A 20,208-nucleotide genomic window follows, 5' to 3' on the forward strand; every position below is an offset into this window, starting at 1 on the left:
AGACTATGGACTTTTCCTCCAGGAATTTGTCCAAACCTTTTTAAAACCCAGATACACTAACCACTGTTACCTCATCCTAAGGCAAAGAGTTCCAGAGCTTAACTATTTGTTGTGTGAAAAAAAATATTTCCTTCTATTTGTTTTAAAAGTATTTCCATGTAACTTTTTCGAGTGTCCCCTAGTCTTTGTACTTTTGGAACAAGTAAAAAATCGATTTACTTCTACTCATTCTACACCTCTCAGGATTTTGTAGACCTCAATCATATCTCCCCTCATCCGTCTCTTTTCCAAGTTGAAGAGCCTTTAGTCTTTCCTCACACAAGAGGAGTTCCATCCCCTTTATCATTTTGGTCACTCTTCTTTGAACCTTTTCTAATTCCACTATGTCTTTTTTGAGATATGGCGATAAGAACTAAATGCAATACTCAAGGTGCAGACACACCATGGAGTGATACAAAGGCATTAAAGCATTTTTGGTCTTATTCACCATCCCTTTCCTAATAATTCCTAGAATCTGCCGCCACACACTGAGCAGAAGATTTCAGCGTATTATCTACAACGACACTCAGATCTTTTTCTTGAGTGCTGACCCCCAAGGTGGATCCTAGCATCAGGTAACTATGATTCGGATTATTCTTTCCAATGTGCAATCACCTTGCATTTGTCCACATTAAATTTCATCTGCAATTTGGATGCCCATCTAGTTTCCTAAGGTCTTCCTGCAATATTTCACAGTCCTCACGTGTTTCAACAACCTTGAATAGTTTTCTATCATCTGCAAATTTAATCACTTCACTAATTGTTACGATTTCCACATCATTTATAAATATGTTAAATAGCATCGGTCCCAGTACAGATCCCTGCGGCACTCCACTGTTCACCCTCCTCCATTGAGAGAAATGACCATTTAACCCCACCCTCTGTTTTCTGTCCAATAACCAATTCCTAATCCACAACAGAACCTTGACTCCTATCTCATGACTCTCTAATTTTCTTAGGAGTCTCTCATGAGGAACCTTATCAAATGTTTTCTGAAAATCTACACTACATCACCCGGCTCACCTTTATTTACATCTTCAAAGAAATGAAGAAAACTGATGAGGCAAGACTTCCCTCAGCTGAACCCATGCTGACACTGTCCCATTAAACCACGTTTGTCTTTATAATAGTTAAAGCAGTAGGTTGAGAATGATGCTCCTTATGACGAGGCAGTTGAGGATTAAGTTATTTGCACGTGTACAAACTCAGGGTTAGATTAAAGCAAATTATTGCTAGTTATGCACTTAGGGGATAATTTTATAACAGGAAACCGATTTTTAAAAATGCATCAATTTGTTTTATAAAGGCAACACAGATGTCTTTGTAGCTTTATAAAATAGGCACCCAGAACTATTCCTTGTAGTGCACAAATGCTTTCACACAAATTTACACTCACTCTGAGGTAAGTGTATGTCTGCGTACATTATAAGTATACATATGTATCATAATGCCACTCCTATGTCCCGCAAGTGTAATCCTCATAAAAGTATGACGAGATTATCTAAACCCAAATATATAAAGTTACTTTAAACCATATTCCAAAAACTTCACTATCTTCATGATCTGTGATCACAATAAGTTTTGATACTTAGTAAAAGGTGCTGAGCCTAGTATAAGTGTCATTATGCCATCCATACACATTTGCCAAAGACTACCAACCAACCACAGTAAGGAAAATGTGTGTTTGCTAACATTTTTATACAGCATACCTTCTTATGAAGTGTTCATGAATTGCACACTTACAGCAGATATAAGAAATATACACTCCCTTCCAAATATTCACTTTTTGTTGTCTTATAGCCTGGAAGTACAATGCATGAGAACAGTGATCCTCATTGACACAGCTGGGTTAGAGTGTTAGCACGGGTTATGTGATTTACTGCATTCAATAACATCCAGAGTACATACACTCAAGCAATAGGCGCTCAACTCCAGCAAGCTGAGGCTGCATTGCCCTGACTACAGCCCACCAGAAGCAGTAAAGGAGACCACACCCAGTCATCCATCGGAGGCCTGACGGGTCCACAGCGACGATATAAAGCAGCAGATGGAGAGAATATGGTCTTTGTCAGATGGGCAGAGAAGGGCATCTTTCTAGTGGAATATTTATTGGATGGGGAGGGCTCACTGATATTCTTTAAATCTTGTCTTCAAGCAGGATGGTGTGATAGATTCGCTTACTGTCAAGTCAAACATTGTATTAGCTGTTTTGACCCCAATGGTATCTACTGTCATCTAAGAGTTAGGCTCAAGGAGTTTTTTTTTTTTTCAATCTTTTCTGCTGGATTTTATTACCATTTCAGAAACCCAATAGAGTGCTGCAGCTATTGGAGGTCCTCGACATTGGTAGGTGTATTTGAGGAATCCCAAAACTAGTTTCCGGGGCAGATTATAGGGAATGTCAATACAGAATCACATATAGAGTGTACTTTACAGAATCACAAATGTATAAGCCTGCAAATAGGTGGGAGAAAATGTGGGATACAAATGCAATAAATAAATAAATAAAGTGGGAAAATTTGACCTGGCAGTCTGCCTAAATGTAAGCGAGGACGCAACAATTGTTTTTCATTCTCTTTGGGCGTTCTGCAGTAGTTTCAGCATGTACACGTGCTTCCGACACAATAATTTTTATTTTTTAGCACTGGGAGAGTATATGGGGGCAGAGAGTGGGCATATTCAGTGCTAGTGGGTTAGTGCATGGGTACTGCCACATGCTAATCCATTAGCATGTGATTAGCGCATGAGCCCTTACTGCCTAGAAAATAGGTGTAGTTAAGGGCTTATACGCTAATGGCCACGTGCCAACTGAAAAATGGCACATGGCCATTATTGCTGATATACAAAAATTGGCCATTTTACCCACACGTTAAAAAGTGGCCTCAATGTGCAGGAAACCCACATGCTAGTAATAGCACAGGCTACCTTTTATTTATTTGTAACATTTATACCCTGCACTTTCCCACTCAATAGCAGGTTCAATGTGGCTTACATAGAAATCATGTTAACAAAGTGATGTAAAATGGATGCAGCTATGATATTATAAGTAAAGAGGTACTTGTTTATATGTGGATAGGTAAGGTGGGTAAGAGGAAGGATGGAAGAGTTAGGGGACTGGTAGGAGGGAGTGTATAGGGATTAACATGTAGTTTAGTATGGGAAAATGTTAGGGAGGGGTAGGAAGAGGGACATAATAAAGGAAAAAATGGGGAGGATATTCCAGATTCAGTTTAATAGTCTGGTCCGGTAGTAAAAAAGGTCTTGTAAATTTAAGTTAGGTTATTTGTGTAGGCTTGCTTCAAGAGGTAAGTTTTTAGTAGTTTTCGGAAAGGTAGAAGAACACTGACTAATCGAATAGATCTTGGTAATGCATTCCACAGTTGACTGCCTATAAAGTTGGATGCGTAATATGTCTTGTACTTAAGTCCTTTGCAATTAGGAAGATGCAAATTGAGATATGTTCGAGAAGATTTTGATCTGTTTCTGGCTGGGAGGTCAGATTATACATGCAACCCGGGGCTTCCCCTTAGATAATCTTGTGAATTAGCGTATAAACCTTGAAGGATATACGTTCATTAATAGGAAGCCAATGGAGTTTTTCACAGAGAGGAGTTGCGCTCTCAAATCGTGACTTACCAAAAATAAGTCTGGCAGCCGTATTTTGGGCGGTCTGAAGTTTTTTCAGGATTTGAACCTTGGATCCAATAAAAATGCTGTTACAATAGTCAACATGGGTAAGCACAGTGGATTGAACCAAATTGTGGAAGGTATTTAAGGGAAGATAAGATTTCATTCATTTCAGCATCCACATCATGTTAAACATTTTCTTTACCGTGGTACTTGCGTGAGTTGTTCAGAGTTAAATGGTTGTCTAATATTACTCCTAAAATTTTTAGGTTGTCGGATATGGGAATGTTGACCTCTGGGGTGTTGAGTGTGGTTGGCATGAAGGTAAAGTGCTGGGACGAGAGGACTAAACATTGTGTTTTCTCCTTATTCAGTTTCATCTTAAAAGCGTCGGCCCAGGAGGCTATGATGTTCATTCCATTGATTATTTTATCGGAAATTTCTGCTAAGTTGGATTTGAATGGGATGAATATAGTGACGTCATCTGCATAAATGAAGGGATTAAGACCAGCTTTAGATAGGGACTTGGCCAGAGGGATCATCATAAGGTTAAAGAGGACTGGTGATACAGGTGAGCCTTGGGGTACACCGCATATTGATGACCAAGGAGATGAGATTGATGAAGATGATTTGACTCGATAGGATCTAGTAGTGATGAAACCTTTTATCCATTTAATGATGTTCCCGCCAATCCCTAATTTATCCAGTAATCTTGTAAGAATGTCATGGTTTACGATGCCGAATGTGCTAGATAAATCGAACTGTAAGAGGAGGATGTTGTTTCCAAGTGAAATTTTGAGCCGGAATTTGGATATTAAAGTTAATAGTACAGTTTCTGTGCTGTGGCCAGGCCGAAAGCCCGATTGCGACTCATGTAGAATGGAGAATTTTTGTATGAATTCGTTGAGTTGGTAGGTTATTCTGTTTTCCATCAGTTTAGTCAGCAGCAGGATGGAGGCTACAGGGCGGTAATTGGTGATTTCATCTGCTGGTTTCTTGATATTCTTTGGTATTGGTGTAAGTAGTATGTCAGAGTGTTCGGTGGGGAAGGATCCTTGTTGAAGAAAGAAGTTTAAGTGAATGGTGAGGTCTGTAATGAAACGTGACGGTGCATTTTCCATTAGGTAATTAGGGCATGGGTCAAGGTGACAATGGGATTTAGAGAGTTTGGATAATGGTGTGGAAATTTCCTCAGTGGTAAGAAGGGTAAAGTTTGTCCAGGAGCAATCGGCTGGAAACTCGTCCATGACTGGGTCTAATTCATCAAGAAAGTAGTCAATACTGACATTGTCGTGTGGAATTGTATTACATAATTTGATGATTTTATCTTTAAAGTATTTGGCTAGTTGTTCAATTGATGGACAATTTAAGGATGAAGTTGTGATTGGGTCGGTATTAAGAAGATTTCTTATAAGTTTATATTGTTTTCTTATGTCTGTACCACTGGTAGAAATCTTCCTTGTGTAATAAGTTCTTTTGGCTTGCTTGATGGCCTTCTTGTAGTTTTTTTGTGATTGTTTCCATGCATTGAAGGTGAGGTTATTTTTTGATTTACACCAGATTTTTTCAAGTTTCTTAGTTTGAGACTTGAGATTTTTCAGTATGTTGTTAAACCAAGGAGAAGGGTTTCTTTTGCGTAAAGTCTTGGAATGTGAAGGTGCAATTTCATCCAGAATGAGTTTGCATCTGTTATCCTAATCTGTGAGGAAATGATTTGAGTTGGGATATGTTGACCAGTCGTTATTATAGATTTTATGCCAGAAGGTTTTTATGTCGATTCTTCCTCTGGTGGTGATTGTTAAGGATTCACGTGTAATAATCTGATTCTTTTTATGCCAATATAAAGATAGGATCGCTTTATGATGGTCAGACCAAGGTGATGCAGACCAGTGGATGTCTGAGATGAGGAAGTTTTGGTCTGGAGAATATTTATACGAGATGATGTCAAGTGAGTGGCCTTTGATGTGAGTAGGTTGCATTGGGGGTAGATTAAAGTCGCATAATTGAAGGAAGTCAATACATTCTCGAGTTAGCATAGTTTTGTAAAAGGGCCCCTAAGTGAAGTCCCACCTCTATTCAACTATATTGAATCGTATGAGGAGAGGATAAATGCAGCAGCTCCTGTTGGTTCTCTCTGCTGCTGGCTAGTGCATTTCAAAGCAAAATCCCAACCATGAGCACCAAGGAGCTGGCTAAAGAACTCCTAAACAAAGTTGTGAAAACAGGACCAGGAGTTAGGTATTTTCTAATTGTAAAGTCGCTTAAATATCTTTTGGACAAGTCAGGATGATTATTAAGAAATGTACCACTGAGACTCTGCCTAGGTTGCATCAGGATCATAGGATGTCTATGCCTTCTCTTTCGAGGGCACGCTGGGTAGCCACACAGGAAACAGCTTTCTTTTGGCAAGTGCCATCACTTTGGAATACTTTGCCTAGTTCTTTTAAAGAAGCATTTTTTAAAGTTAGCATTTTCCCTGTAGTCTAGGAAATGGGTGTCTTTATATGCGAGGACTTCTTTTGCAGTGAATATTTTCATTGTTTTGTTAGGGTTTTATATACATTTGGAGTGACTTTTTGATCTTTAGTTCAGAGAAAAACGTTCTCTCTGTCTCTATTGCTTAATTTTATTTCTGAATGAGTGATCTTAGTTGACTGTGGTCTAGGTCCTTCTATTAATTGATGGAGTTCCAGTCTACCTATTTTATTTGGATTAAGTTGTGTTAACCACTCTAATCTGATAAGTTGAGTGGTATACCAAGTTTTTTAAAAAAGATAAAAGCTAGATTAAGCTGTCCCTTCAAACTGAATGGCAAGCAAGACTGATCAAGAAGGCAACCAGGAGGCAAATGGCAACTCTGCAAACACTACAGGCTTCCATGGCCAACAGTGGTCAAAGTGTGTATGTGACAATAATATCCCAAGCATTCTTGCTAAGGTGGCAAGAAGGAAGCCATTACTCAAGAGAGTTTAAATAGGATTCATTGGGGACTACGTAATAAACACTCAGATACTACAGCCATGTGGCAAACATTTTGTGGTCTGATAAAACTAAAATAGAAGTTTGTGGCCTGAATATAAAACTTTAAGTTTGCTGCAAACCCATCACAATGCATTACCCAGAGATCATCATCCCAACTGTGAAGCATGGTGAGGCAGCATCTTATTATCAGAGGGACTGAGGCACTGTCTGAATAGAAGGAAAGTAATGGAGAAGAAGTACAGACGAGTCCTTGAGAAAAACTTGCTCTTTTCTACAAAAAGCTGAAGCTGGAACAGATGTTCAGCTTTTAACATGGCAAAGACCCCTAAAAAGGTACAGTGGAGCAGATAAAGAACAAAAAGATAAATATTATTGACTCCCCAAGGACCCTGACAAAGCTGATCATTTTTGTAAAAAAAAAAAAAAAAAAAGGAACATTGAGCAAATCTATATATGCAAAGCTGGTGGAGACCTAACCCAATAGATTCACAGCTGCAGTTGCTATTAAAGGTACTTCTACCAAGTACTGACTCAAGTGAGTGGACTTATCCAATTGCTGCATTGCAGTTTTGGATTTTGGGGTTTATGTTTTATTACTCAATAATCATTTTTCCTCTGGAAGGAGTGACATATGGTATGTTTGATGAATGGAAAAATAATTTAAATACATGCAAATCTGATGTGCTGCCACAACAAAACGTGAGAACCACTCAAGGTAGTGTAGACTTTGGTACTTTCAAATAAACTTCTCCTACGGAAAACTTTTTATGGGCTGTAATATAATGGTTCAACTGCTATTCCATTGTGCAGGATGATGTACAACAACCAGAGGGATTCACTGTTTTGTGACTATGGCATTGGTGCAAATTCTTGCCTCACAACTATCTTAGCACATGAATGCCTCCTTCCTTCAGTCTTGCAGTCATATCAGGGATCTGCACAATTGTATGTTTAGCCAATAAAAGGTTATCACAATCTACAAAGAATTTAGTAACTATGTGAAACATGCTTAGGGGTTAATTTACTAAACCATACAAACATTGCAGCAGTTACTTTGCATTAAAATGACACCTTAGCAATTAGTGCTAATTTCTCTGCTAACTTCCTAACATGGACTCTTAATGATGATAAATTCAAAGAACTATATTCTAGCAACCACTGTTCCTTGAAAATAATGTTTTAAATATGCACTTATAGAAAAATTTGGACTTATGATTATAACAAGATTAAAGCAGTAAATGAGAGCACTGTGTTCAGCACCAAGCTGAATTGCTGCATTTATTGGACATGATCACTGCACTTTATATGATGGTCCCACTATACTAAAAAAAGATGAAAAAATATTCCTATGAGTTATCATCAGTATGAGTCTATTTTGAATAGTACAAGATTTTTTTTTTCATTATTATACGGCTGAAGTATTTTAGAGGTTTTTGTGATCTTTAAGCCTTCACTTCCCTATAACACAAGCATTCAAAACCAGCTCCTGTAGTGCACAATGATAACATATACACCAACACCTGCTCCAAAGTTAGTGTAAATGTGCATATGTACGCTATACAACTAATAAAGTACTTTATAAAATACTGGAAACACCAGAAGAGAAATGAAATGTTCTGCAGTGCAGAAAGTAGTCCAATGACGAGCAGAACACACGTTTTAGTATGATAAATATGCTTTATTTGTGCCACTCTGTAAAGAAGTCCTGACGTGGCCATGTTTCGCCTCACTAGAGGTTGCGTCAGGGGCTAAAACAGCTATTGCGGTCCTAAAAGGCATAACCACGCAACAGAGCTAAAAATCCAATGAAAGCAGCAACAGTCGGCCTTGCAGCTTTCAGGGTAGATAGAAACACAGCAACCATCTCCCTTATTCAAGAGAGCTCTATCTACCCTGCACGCTGCAAAGCTGACTTGTTGCTGCTTTTATTAGATTTTAGCTCTGTTGCTGTTTGTGCCTGTTGGGGCAGCAATAGCTGCTTTAGCCTCTGACATAGCCTCTAGTGAGATGAAACGTGGCCAAGTCGAGACTTTTTTTTTTTTTTTTTTTTTTTTTTTACAGAGTGGCACAAATAAAGCCTATTTATTATACTAAGACATATTCTGCTCTTCTATGGATTACTTCATAAAATACTTGCATACATCACAGCTATGCCCCTGGGAATGCCTACATGCAGACTGCATAAAAGTAAGCACACAGTTTCCATGAATGTACTTTTTATATGCATATGTGGTCATGTAATTTCATAAAAGCTCTCTTCGTCAAGTAATGCAAGCTTTACATAGGGCTCCCCCTCTCCTCTCCATAGAGCACTTACCTTTCTAGCATCACATTTCTTCTTGCAGCGCTCACAAAAGTATTGATTAGGACCATCAAGAATTTCAGGCTGAACAAAGGCATGCAATGCTTCCTCCTAGTAAAAATGAGCAAAATCACTTCAATACTTAATCTATTTTTAAAATGCTTACCTTCTAAATGTTCATCTATATACATATAACATTAAAGAATACAACATGTCAATAAATGAAGCTAGCGGAATTTACAAAGACACTGGACTCAAAAAGTCTAAAAGCCATTGTAGTAAAGCCAACTTTTGCACCCTCAGAGCAAGGAAGGCTCAATGCTCAAAAGTAAATGTGGATGCTAGAGGCCATTAGCACCGTATTAGCACCTGCATTTATCTATGCAGAATGTTCAAAGGCCCGGATCGCGGGAACCAAACGAGAATGCAGACGAACAACACAAGTAGCATGCTAATGTATTCAAGCTTATGTTGAGGTCATTTTGTATTCCTCCCCAATGCTCAGAAAAGAGTGCCCGAAAATAAAAAGTAACACCAGGTTAGAGAAGGCGTTACGGTGTTGCAAGAGAGGATTTCTCTTGATTACATAGTAACACAGTGACGGAAGATAAAGATCTAAATGGTCCATCTAGTCTGCCCAACAGTCACATTCATTCTCAATTCTAGATTAAATCAACAATGAACATGAGATTATATACTTGATCATGGTCTGTCTTTGTTGTTTCTGGGACACAGACCGTAGAGGTCCGCCCAGCTCTGACCTTATGTTCCAACTACTGGAACTGCAGTCAAAGTCTATCTGAACCAGACTTGTCATTTGTGGGACACAGACCATAAAAGTCTGTCCCGCAGTGTCCTCACATTCCAAATTACTGGAGTTTCCGTCAAAGCTCTCTACAACCCATCTTAAGCAGGATTGTTGTATGTGGGACTCAGACCAGAGTTGTCATCTAAGCACCACTTGACATGCAAACACATATGCAACCCTTTAAGTTTTGATTTTTATACCATTAATTTTCTAATTAGAGATCCTCTGTGCTCATCCCACAGCATTTTGAATTCCGTGTTCATACCAAGCCATTCTGAATTCCAATGGGATTCTTTCTGAAATATCTGCCAGTTTTTATTGATTTTGGAAGCAGAAGAAAGTCCATGCAAGCCCTTAAGCGCTGGTAATGAGAAACAGCAGAACCAAGCAAAAGCACACACTGGCGTCTATTTCCAGGGTCTAAATATAGGCGTCCAAGCTAAAAAATAAGGAAAAAATACAAAGAAATAAAAACGCTTACATTTAGGCCACAGAAAACAGATGCCAATGTGTGCTTTACATTCAGGTTTTACCAGGTACATGTGCACAAGAGTTGAGCTTACCATGGAACTCTTCTGCGTATGCACCAAGCACAATCCTCCATCGCCAAAGCACAACTCCCTAATGCTCAACAATATGAGAATGCCTATATTTGCATCTCACTAGCATTGAGCACTGGGTGCTGTTCCAGTGCTATTTAGAACAGTGCCAGAGTGTTGAGTATCAGGGCCAGAGTTCTTAAGTGATCATACTCTCATCAGCACAGGGTATTTGCAAACAGAAAACTGCTATCATGCAGCAGTACTTTTAAATTAATTTTAAGTAATTTTGTAGGGTGAAAATATTGTTCTGATATTTCTCTCTCCTCATGGCAACAAGTCACACATCTCCAAGTCTTCCACTCCCAGAACCGTAAGATTATTTGATCTCTGCTGGCACAATAATTTCTCCAGAATTCTGTTTTGTTCTTTGCACATCATACCAGCCAAACCAGTGATACCTAGCAACATGCCTGCCCTACACAGTTCCTCAGTCAGAAAAGGTGATTCAAAAGCTGCTTTTCAGCAATGTCTAGCTCATCTTAGGAGTACAATTTGTGTGAAGAGAAAATAGTCAGCTCCTAATGTATGCTCAAGTTCTTCCCGGGGTCTACAATAGTGGAAGGTCATAAACCTAAATCAATACTTCACCTGCAGAAGAAGAAGAATACTGTAAACCATTCTTATAAATCACAGAGAGGTCTATCTGGCTTCTTAATGCAATCACAACCTGCTGTGAACCACTCTTGTCACCTCTTTTTAACACCTATTTTGAGAAATACCACCAAAAAATACACACACGGGGTAATTTTATAACTGCCTGCATGAGTCAAAAGTATATATAGTAAATACTTTCACTGTGCAGGTTTTCAAAATGAATATATATATATATGCTCTCATTTTGAAAATTATTTCAAGGGAAAAAATAATCACATATAAGGCAGGAAATGATATAAAAGGCCTATTTTTGAAGGTAATGCACTGCATTCATGCTCACTGAATCCAGCTATTAAGTATCACTCTTAAGCAATATCTATGACTTCTTCCCTAGGGAGGAGGCTGTGAGATTCTTCCTCTGCATCATCATAGACCCAGCTAACCAGGGCAGCATAAGAACCAAAGCAGGCATCAAACCAAAAACTTTCTACCACTAATAAGCCACCGAGCAGGTATCCAGTCTCCACAGCTTCATTTCTATTTAACAGCAGCCAATTAAGGTACTTTGCACTAATAAGAACATATATCACCATAATATTTTCAACTGAGTTGTGTCACAATCAATTCATACTTTGAACTAGAGCAGAGAAGCTCAAATTCATTTTGAACCATGGGATTAGGAAGGCAGTCAACTGACTCAAGTCCCTGATTTGGAGGGTTTACGAACTGAAAAATTACATTAATTTCAGGTGTCAAACTTATGTTAAAAAAATTATTTTGTAAAGCTTTCTCCATACCTTTAACACAATTTTAGTTTTTTCGATTTTAGGAAAGACAAGTCATTCTATCAAGAATGTAAAAAGAAACAACAAACCTCTAACTCGATTCATTTAAAGTAGCATCCTCTTTAGATCCCTACTCTATGATTGTATGCCCTGTCACTTATCTCCAAAGTGAACATAAGTACATAAATATTGCCATACTGGGACAGACCGAAGGTCTATCAAGCCCAGCATCCTGTTTCCAACAGTGGCCAATCCATGTCACAAGTATCTGGCAAGATCCCAAAAAAGTACAAGACATTTTATGCTGCTTATTCTAGAAATAAGCAGTGAATTTTCCCCAAGGCCATTTTAATAATTGTCTATGGACTTTTCCTTTAGGAAGCCATCCAAACCTTTTTTAAACCCTGCTAAGCTAACCGCTTTTACTACATTCTCTGGCAATGAATTCCAGAGTTTAATTACACGATGAGTTAAGAAATATTTTCTCTGATTCATTTTTAATTTACTATTTTGTTGCTTCATTGCATGCCCCCTAGTTCTAGTATATTTGGAAAGAGTAAACAAGCGATTCATGTCTACCCGTTCCACTCCACTCATTATTTTATGGACCTCTATCATATTTCCCCTCAGCCATCTTTTCTCCAACTCCAAGCTGCTTTAGCCTTTCCTCATAGGGAAATCACCCTATCCCCTTTGCCACCCTTCTCTGTACCTTTTCTAATTCCACTATATCTTTTTTGAGATGCAGTGACTAGAATTGAACATAATATTCGAGGTGCAGTCACACCATGGAGTGAAACAAAGGAATTATAACGTCCTCATTTTTGTTTTCCATTCATTTCCTAAAAATACCTAAAGTTCTATTTGCTTTCTTAGCCATCGCCGCACAGAGGGTTTCAACGTATCATTAACGATGACGTCTAGATCCCTTTCCTGGTTGGTGACTCCTAATGTGGAACCTTGCATTACATAACTATAATTTGGGTTCCTCTTTCCCACATGCATCACTTTGCACTTGTTCACATTAAACGTCATTTATCATTTAGATGCCCAGTCTCCTAGTCTTGTAAGGTTCTCTTGTAATTTTTCACAATCCTCTTGAAAATTAACAACTTTGAATAACTCTGCGTCGTCGGCAAATTTAATTACCTCACTAGCTACTCCCATCTCTAAATCATTTATAAATATGTTAAAAAAGCAGCAGTCCCAGGACAGACCCCTGGGGAACCTCACTATCTACCCTTCTCCATTGAGAATACTGACCATTTAACTCTACTATTTTCTAGCTTTTAACCAGTTTTAAATCCACAATAGGACACTACCTCCTGACTCTCCAATTTCCTCTGGAGTCTTTCATGAGGTACTTTGTCAAATGCCTTTTGAAAATCCAGATACACAATAATGACTGGCTCACCTTTATCCACGTTTGTTCACTCCTTCAAAGAAATGTAGTAGATTGGTGAGGTAAGATTTCCCTTCACGAAATCCATGTTGGCTTTGTCTCATTAATCCATGCTTTTGAATATGCTCTGTAATTTTCTTCTTTATAATAGTCTCTACCATTTTGCCCGGCACCAACATCAGGCTCACCGTTTATAATTTCCCAGATCTCCTCTGAAACCTTTTTAAAAAATTGGCTTTACATTGGCCACCCTCCAATCTTCCAAAACCAAGCTTGATTTTAAAGATAAATTATATATTACTAACAATAGTTCTGCAAGTTCATTTTTCAATTCTATCAGTACTCTGGGATGAATACCATCCGGTCCAGTAGATTTGCTACTCTTCAATTTGCAAATTGCACCATTACATCCTCCAGGTTTATAGAGATTTCATTGTCTCTCTGACTCGTAAGATTTGAATACCGTTTCTGGTATCGGTATCTCTCCCAAATCTTTCTTGGTGAAGACCGAAGCAAAGAATTCATTTAATCTCTCCACTATGGCCTTATCTTCCCCGAGTGCCCCTTTTACCCCTAGGTCATCTAGTGGTCCAACCGATTCTTTTGCTGGCTTCTTGCTTTTATGTTTAAATCATTTTTATTCAAACAATACAACAATAACAATACTGCTCTTGAAACAAGAAAGAATTTTTAAATTTCTTCTCCTCCTCCCCTTTCTATCCCCTCCAACCCTCCCCCCGTTCCCCCCCCTTTTTGTTCTATGACTAACATCACATTATTTATAAATTCAATAAATGACTGCGTGCAGATGGAGCTAACGTGCTCCAGAGAGGTGTCCACAGTTGTTGAAATTTTTCCCCCTCTTGTGATTCAAAGTCAACAATCCCTACCCTCTCAATCCGCATCATTAACAACATTTTCGACCGCCACTGCTGGAGGGTAGGAGCGTTAGGCGACGGCCACTCTGTCAGAATAATTTGTTTGCCAACTATCATGGCTCTAGCGACGAAAGCCGTAAAGCCCTTCACCAAAGGCTACCGCAGCTGAGGTTGGCCAAACAATAGAGCCGGACCATAACTCCAACGCTGGTGCCAAATTGTGTTAACATATTTTATGATGGTCTTCCAGATTTCTTCTATGCTTTTGCATGTCCAAAACATGTGCCCTAAAGTGGCACCCTCTGCTCCACACTTCGGGCACTCCCCCCAGGATGACAGACCCATGTAAAATGCTCTTCTAGGGGTTATGTGCATTCGAAAAATAAATTTATACTGTAATTCCCAATGTGTGGACTGGTATGTCACTCGTGAATGATAATTTATCTGTCAATCCCCCTCTAAGGTATTTGTAAAGCCTGGAGATACCCCTAATCCCTGTGGCCAATGTTACCCACAAATTTTCCCCAACTTCCTTCTCCAGTGGGTCACCCGTCAGCCACCCTTGACCTCGCATAAAAATTCTTATCCGAGTATATGCAAACAGATCTGTATCTGGTAATTCAAACTCCTGTTGAATTTCTCCGAATGTCTTCATCTCCCCATCTTCCAAGAGATCTCTAAACTTCGTCAGACCCTTCTGCCTCCATTCTTTGAATATTCCTCCTTCTCCCCCTGCTGGGAATTCAGGTTCCTGTATGATGTGTGCTAAAGTGGACACCTTCTTCCCCCTCTTAAGTTTATACTCTAAATATTTCCATGTATTAACTAAGTGAGCCACAAACGGGTTATCTATTTTTAACTGTTGTACCTTACCTTTTAACCTAGATGCCCACAACTACCCCCCCCCCCCAAATTCCTACCCCCAGCAAACTCCTGTTCCAATTGCGCCACCAGAGAGGCCGCGCCCTTTGACCATTCTGCAGCTTGGTAATACCAAATTATATTTGGCATGCTGCTCCCTCCATCTTCAATCCCTCCCCATAATATTTTTTTGGAGATCCTTGCTGATTTCCCTCCCCATGTAAACTTTAGTATATCCACTTGCATTCTAGTTAAATCTCCCTGGGGGATTCCTATTGGTAAAGTCTGAAATAAAAATAACAAGCGGGGAACAATATTCATTTTAATCACTGCTATTTTCCCCCACCAAGATAGCCACCCTGCTTTCCATCTGCTCATATCTGCCCGCAATTCTCGCATCAGAGGAACATAGTTCAGTGCATATATTTGGGTAAGGTCACTCGGTAACTGGATACCCAAATACTTAAAGCTTTTGCCTGCCCTTTTAAAGGAAAAGGAGGCCAACAATCCCTCCATCTCCTGGTCACTCAAAGTTAACCCCATTATTTCCGACTTAGCATGATTAACTTTGAAGCCAGATACTCCCCCGAAAGGCCTGAAGTTCTGCACATATGTGAGGCAGTGACCCTACTGGATCTCTAACATAGAACAGAATATCGTTAGCAAACATCACAATGTTATGTTCTCTACCTCCCCCTAGAACAGAATATCGTCAGCAAACATCGCAATTTTATGTTCTCTACCTTCTCCTTGGTACCCCTTTATATTACTCGCCTCTCTTATTCTTTGACCTAAGGTTCTATTGCCAGAGCAAATATCAAGGGTGACAAAGGACACCCCTGTCTAGTTCCGCGTTGAATAGAGAATTGTTGTGAGTAACCTCCATTTACTTTTATCCTTGCTACTGGAGCTTTATATAGCCCTTTCTACCATCCAATAAATCCTACCCCAAATCCCATTTTATACATCACTGCCCTGTTGAATGCTTTTTCTGCATCCGTAGTTAGTAAAGCAAATGCCTCCCCTTTCTGTTGTGCTCCCCATGTGATATGAAGTGATCTCCTAATGTTATCAGCAACCTGTCTCTGGGAAATGAAGCCCGATTGATCTACATGGATTAAATGGGGTAAGATCTTCTTTAGCCTTTTGGCCATGACTTTTGCTAATATTTTTGCATCAACATTAATTAAGGATATAGGTCTATACGAGCCGCAGGTAGTCGAATCTCGCCCTGCCTTTAGGATCACTGATATGCCCGCTACCTGCATGCTTGGTGGTAGTTCCCTGCTTTTAAAACATTCATTTCCGACCCTTTGCAGCTGGGGTCCCAATTCCCTACCCAGCCTTGTAGAACTTGGCTGTGTAGCCATCCATTCCCGGTGCTTTACCCCCTTTCAGCCCCCTTATTACTCCCTGTATCTCATCCACAGAGATAGGCTTCTCCATATGTCCCCTTTGCTCTTCCGTTAATTTTGGAAGATCCACTCGCTCCAGATATTTCTGTATCTCTATACTGGACCCACTAGTCTCTGAGTATAAAGCTGTATAATACTGGACAAATTGATCCCTAATCTCCCCATCCTGCAGAAAAACCTGATCCCCCTCTCCCCTAATTTTAGCAATACCGTGTTTCCCCGAATATAAGACACTGTCTTATATTAATTTTTGCGCCCAAAAAGATTCTAGGTCTTATTTTCAGGGGATGTCTTAGTATTTCAGGGAAACACGGTTGGCCCGCCCACTTTCCCTCCGTCGCTCCTGCAACTACCGGTAACCCCCCACCCGAGGTCGCTCCCCCCCCCCACCCGAGATGGCGCTCCCACCCGAAGTCACCGGACCCCACCCCCCTCCGTCGCTCCGAAACTAACCTGAACTTAAGCCTCCTTTCACTTTCCTTCCAGTTCGCAGGAGCAGCAGGGCAGGCCTCTCCTTCCTTCCGTGCACCACCCTCGCCTGACGTTACGTTACGTCAGGCGAGGGCGGGACATGGAAGGAAGGAGTGGCCTGCCCTGCTGCTCCTGCGAACTGGAAGGAAAGTGAAAGGAGGCTTAAGTTCAGGTTAGTTTCGGAGCGACGGAGGGGGGTGGGGTCCGGCGACTTCGGATGGGGGCGCCATCTCGGGTGGGGGGGTGACCTCGGGTGGGGGGTTAGTTTTGGAGCGACAGAGGGGGGCCCGGCGATCTCAGGTGGGGGGGGGGGGGGGGGCAACCCTACTTACCGGTAAAAGAAAAACTTTGCTAGGCCTTACTTTCGGGGGAGGCCTTATATTTTCCAAGGGCATCAAAAACCTCGGTAGGTGTTATTTTATGGGGATGCCCTATTTTCGGGGAAACACGGTAGTACCACTTACTTGTCTCTTACTTGGGTGGCAGAGCCAGTGGCGGGAGGCGGGGATGGTGCTGGGCAGACTTATACGGTCTGTGCCAGAACTGGTGGTGGGAGGCGGGGCTGGTGGTTGGGAGGCAGGGATAGTGCTGGGCAGACTTATACGGTCTGTGCCCTGAAAAGGACAGGTACAAATCAAGGTAAGGTATACACAAAAAGTAGCACATATGAGTTTATCTTGTTGGGCAGACTGGATGGACCGTGCAGGTCTTTTTCTGCCGTCATCTACTATGTTACTATGTCTGATTGATAGTATATGAGACTGTACCAGTGTTGGCGCAATATCTGTCTTAAGATCTATTGTCCACTGCTGAGATAGGGTTTTATAATCCGGTTCTGGCATGGTATCTTTTACGTGTCTATGATGATGAGAGAGTGGCACTTTTTGTTGGGCTTCCAGGGAGAAAGCCAACGCAAGCTCCTCCTGGGTGTCTTCCGCCAGATGCTCCCAGGGCAGGGACGCTACATAGTGTTTTAATTGTTTGTAATAAAACCGATCTCCATCAAGAAAGTCATACTCTTTTTTCAAGTCTTCAAATGATTTCATGCGTCCCTCCCGGGTCAACACCTGCAGCAGGTACTCCAATCCACATTTTTTCCATCTCTTAAATGTCCTGTACATACGGCCTGGTTCAAACGCCATGTTGTCACATATAGGTAAGTATGGTGAAACCTTTGTGGGAAAAATGATGCATCCGACAGACCCACTTCCATGTCGCCACCGCTGTTTCCATGATCAGGGATTGTCGCAATACCTGCGGAACGGGTGCTCCAGTCGAGTGCAAGTAATTGCTGAAATGAATCCCCAAGGTAAGGCTCAGTTCCACTGGGATATCTGAAAAGTCACATATTCCTCGGAACCAATCATTCACGTTTCTCATTCCACTGGCCACATTAAAGTACCTCACACTCAGCAGTCCTAAGCCTCCGTATTCCACTGGCGTGCATAGTACCCTCACAGGCAATCGAGCTCTTTTACTGCACCATAGGTATTTTTGTATTAATCTGTCCAACTCTTTCTCATCCTTCTTATTCAAATACAGTGGCAAAGTTTGCAGGACGTATAACCACTTCGGGGCAATGATCATATTGAATAAGGCTATTCGGCCCAACAGAGAGAGGGGCAGTGTCGTCCATGCTTGTAGACTATTTCTAGTATCCCTTAGTAGTCTCTGTATATTAAGGTCGTATAACTCCCTCATCTCTGCTGGAACCAGGACACCTAAATATTTGAATTTACCCTGGGCCACCTGGAATGGTGTCTGTCTTCCCCGAACTCCCCCCCCCCCCCGTGTGACCTACCTGTAATACCACCGATTCTGACAAGTTTATTTGGAATCCTGATATGTACCCATATTGTTTAATGTGTTCCAACATAACCTCTGTAGATCTTTGTGGGTTGGTCACCGTTAGCAGCAAATCGTCGGCATACGCCAGCACTTTTGTTGACTGTCTCCCCACCTGGACCCCCTCAACTCTTTTTTCTGCTTTCAGCGTGCGCAGCAGAGGTTCCAATGCCAATATACTCATAGAAAAATGTTATACCGAATTGTTCTTCTACTACTGTTCAGTTGCCATATTAGTTCCCGTTGTTTCTTTTCCATTGTTCTTCTCCATTGTTCTATTCCCTTAACGACACTTTAACTTTGTTTTCGCATAACCACTCACAATGTAATCCATAACCGAGTTGTAACAAACTGTATTTCCACCATTCACAATGTATTGTAAGCCACACTGAACCCACAAATAGGTGGGAAAATGTGGGATACAAATGCAATAAATAAATAAATAAATATGAACAGCAAGGGAGAGAGGGGGCAGCCCTGCCTAGTGCCTCGCTCTATTTCAAATTCACTGCCCCGCAGGCCATTTACCAACACTCTCGCCGTGGGGTGACAGTAAAGAACTTTAATTATATTTAAGAACCTACCATTAAAACCCATATACTCAAGCGTCTGAAACAGGTAAATCCCATTGCACCCGATCAAACGCTTTTTCAGCGTCTAAGCTGAGTACCCAAGCCGGCTCAGCTTTCTCTATATAAACTGCCATTGCCAAAAGTAATCTGCGAACATTTTGGGTAGTTTGTCGGCCTCTCACAAATCCTACCTGTTCTTTACCTATTAAACGGGGTAGGCAGTCTGCTAATCTTTCGGCCATTACCTTGGCCAGTATCTTAGTATCTACGTTAAGTAGTGATATGGGCCTATAAGCATCTGCCCTGTCCGGTGACCTGCCAGGTTTGGGGATTAAAGTGATTAGTGCCTGATTTGCATATGGAGGGAACTGGCCTGCGTCTATTACACCCTCATAGTATTCTAGCAAGGAAGCTAATGCCTCTGGGGACAGCATTTTATAGTACTCCCCGGTATAACCGTCTGGTCATGGGGCCGAATGGAGATTTAAGCTTTTAATCGCCCCTTTCAACTCTTCCACTGTCAAAGGAGCATTTAATCCCTCTCTCTCTTCCTCAGTCAACCCGTCCAAACCAGCTTTCCGCAGATAATTCCGGGTTATCTGTACTTCTCCTGCTGACCCAGCCGTATACAGCTTGGTATAATACCTATCAAATATCTGCGTGATCTCTTCTCTAGTATTAACCAATGACCCAGCCTGGTTTTTCAACGCTACAATGGCCCGGGACCCCCCCCCCAATTTTTGACCACTCTCACCAACAAGGGACCTGCTTTATTCCCAAATCTACTTAATTTGTATTTGTAATATAGGGAGGACCGTGTCTCCCGTTCATGCAGAAGGGTGTTCAGCGCCACCTGAACCACCCTCAATGCCTCCAAGGACTCTGGAGTGGGTTTACGCATATGTGTGCGCCTTGCCTTCTGGAATTGCTTCTCTAAATGTAAGATACTGGCTTGTTGGTGCCTGCGCCGGGAGCTACAGCATGCAATAATATCTCCCCTTAGCACTGCCTTGGACGCGTTCCAA

General features: G+C 41.0%; 1 protein-coding gene across 4 annotated transcripts in view; it reads right to left on the minus strand.

Moving 5' to 3' along the window:
• The window catches only part of USP47 (ubiquitin specific peptidase 47), a 309,973-nt gene that overhangs the window by 159,686 nt on the left and 130,079 nt on the right, over positions 1 to 20,208 (minus strand). For all 4 annotated transcript variants that reach the window (XM_030200979.1, XM_030200978.1, XM_030200980.1 and 1 more), the window contains exon 9: positions 8,966 to 9,061. In XM_030200979.1, coding sequence (XP_030056839.1) covers positions 8,966 to 9,061 — 96 coding nt within the window. The remainder of the gene's footprint in view (positions 1 to 8,965; positions 9,062 to 20,208) is intronic.

This window comes from Microcaecilia unicolor, chromosome 4, assembly GCF_901765095.1.
Source record: "Microcaecilia unicolor chromosome 4, aMicUni1.1, whole genome shotgun sequence".
In the NCBI taxonomy this organism is placed as follows: domain Eukaryota; kingdom Metazoa; phylum Chordata; class Amphibia; order Gymnophiona; family Siphonopidae; genus Microcaecilia; species Microcaecilia unicolor.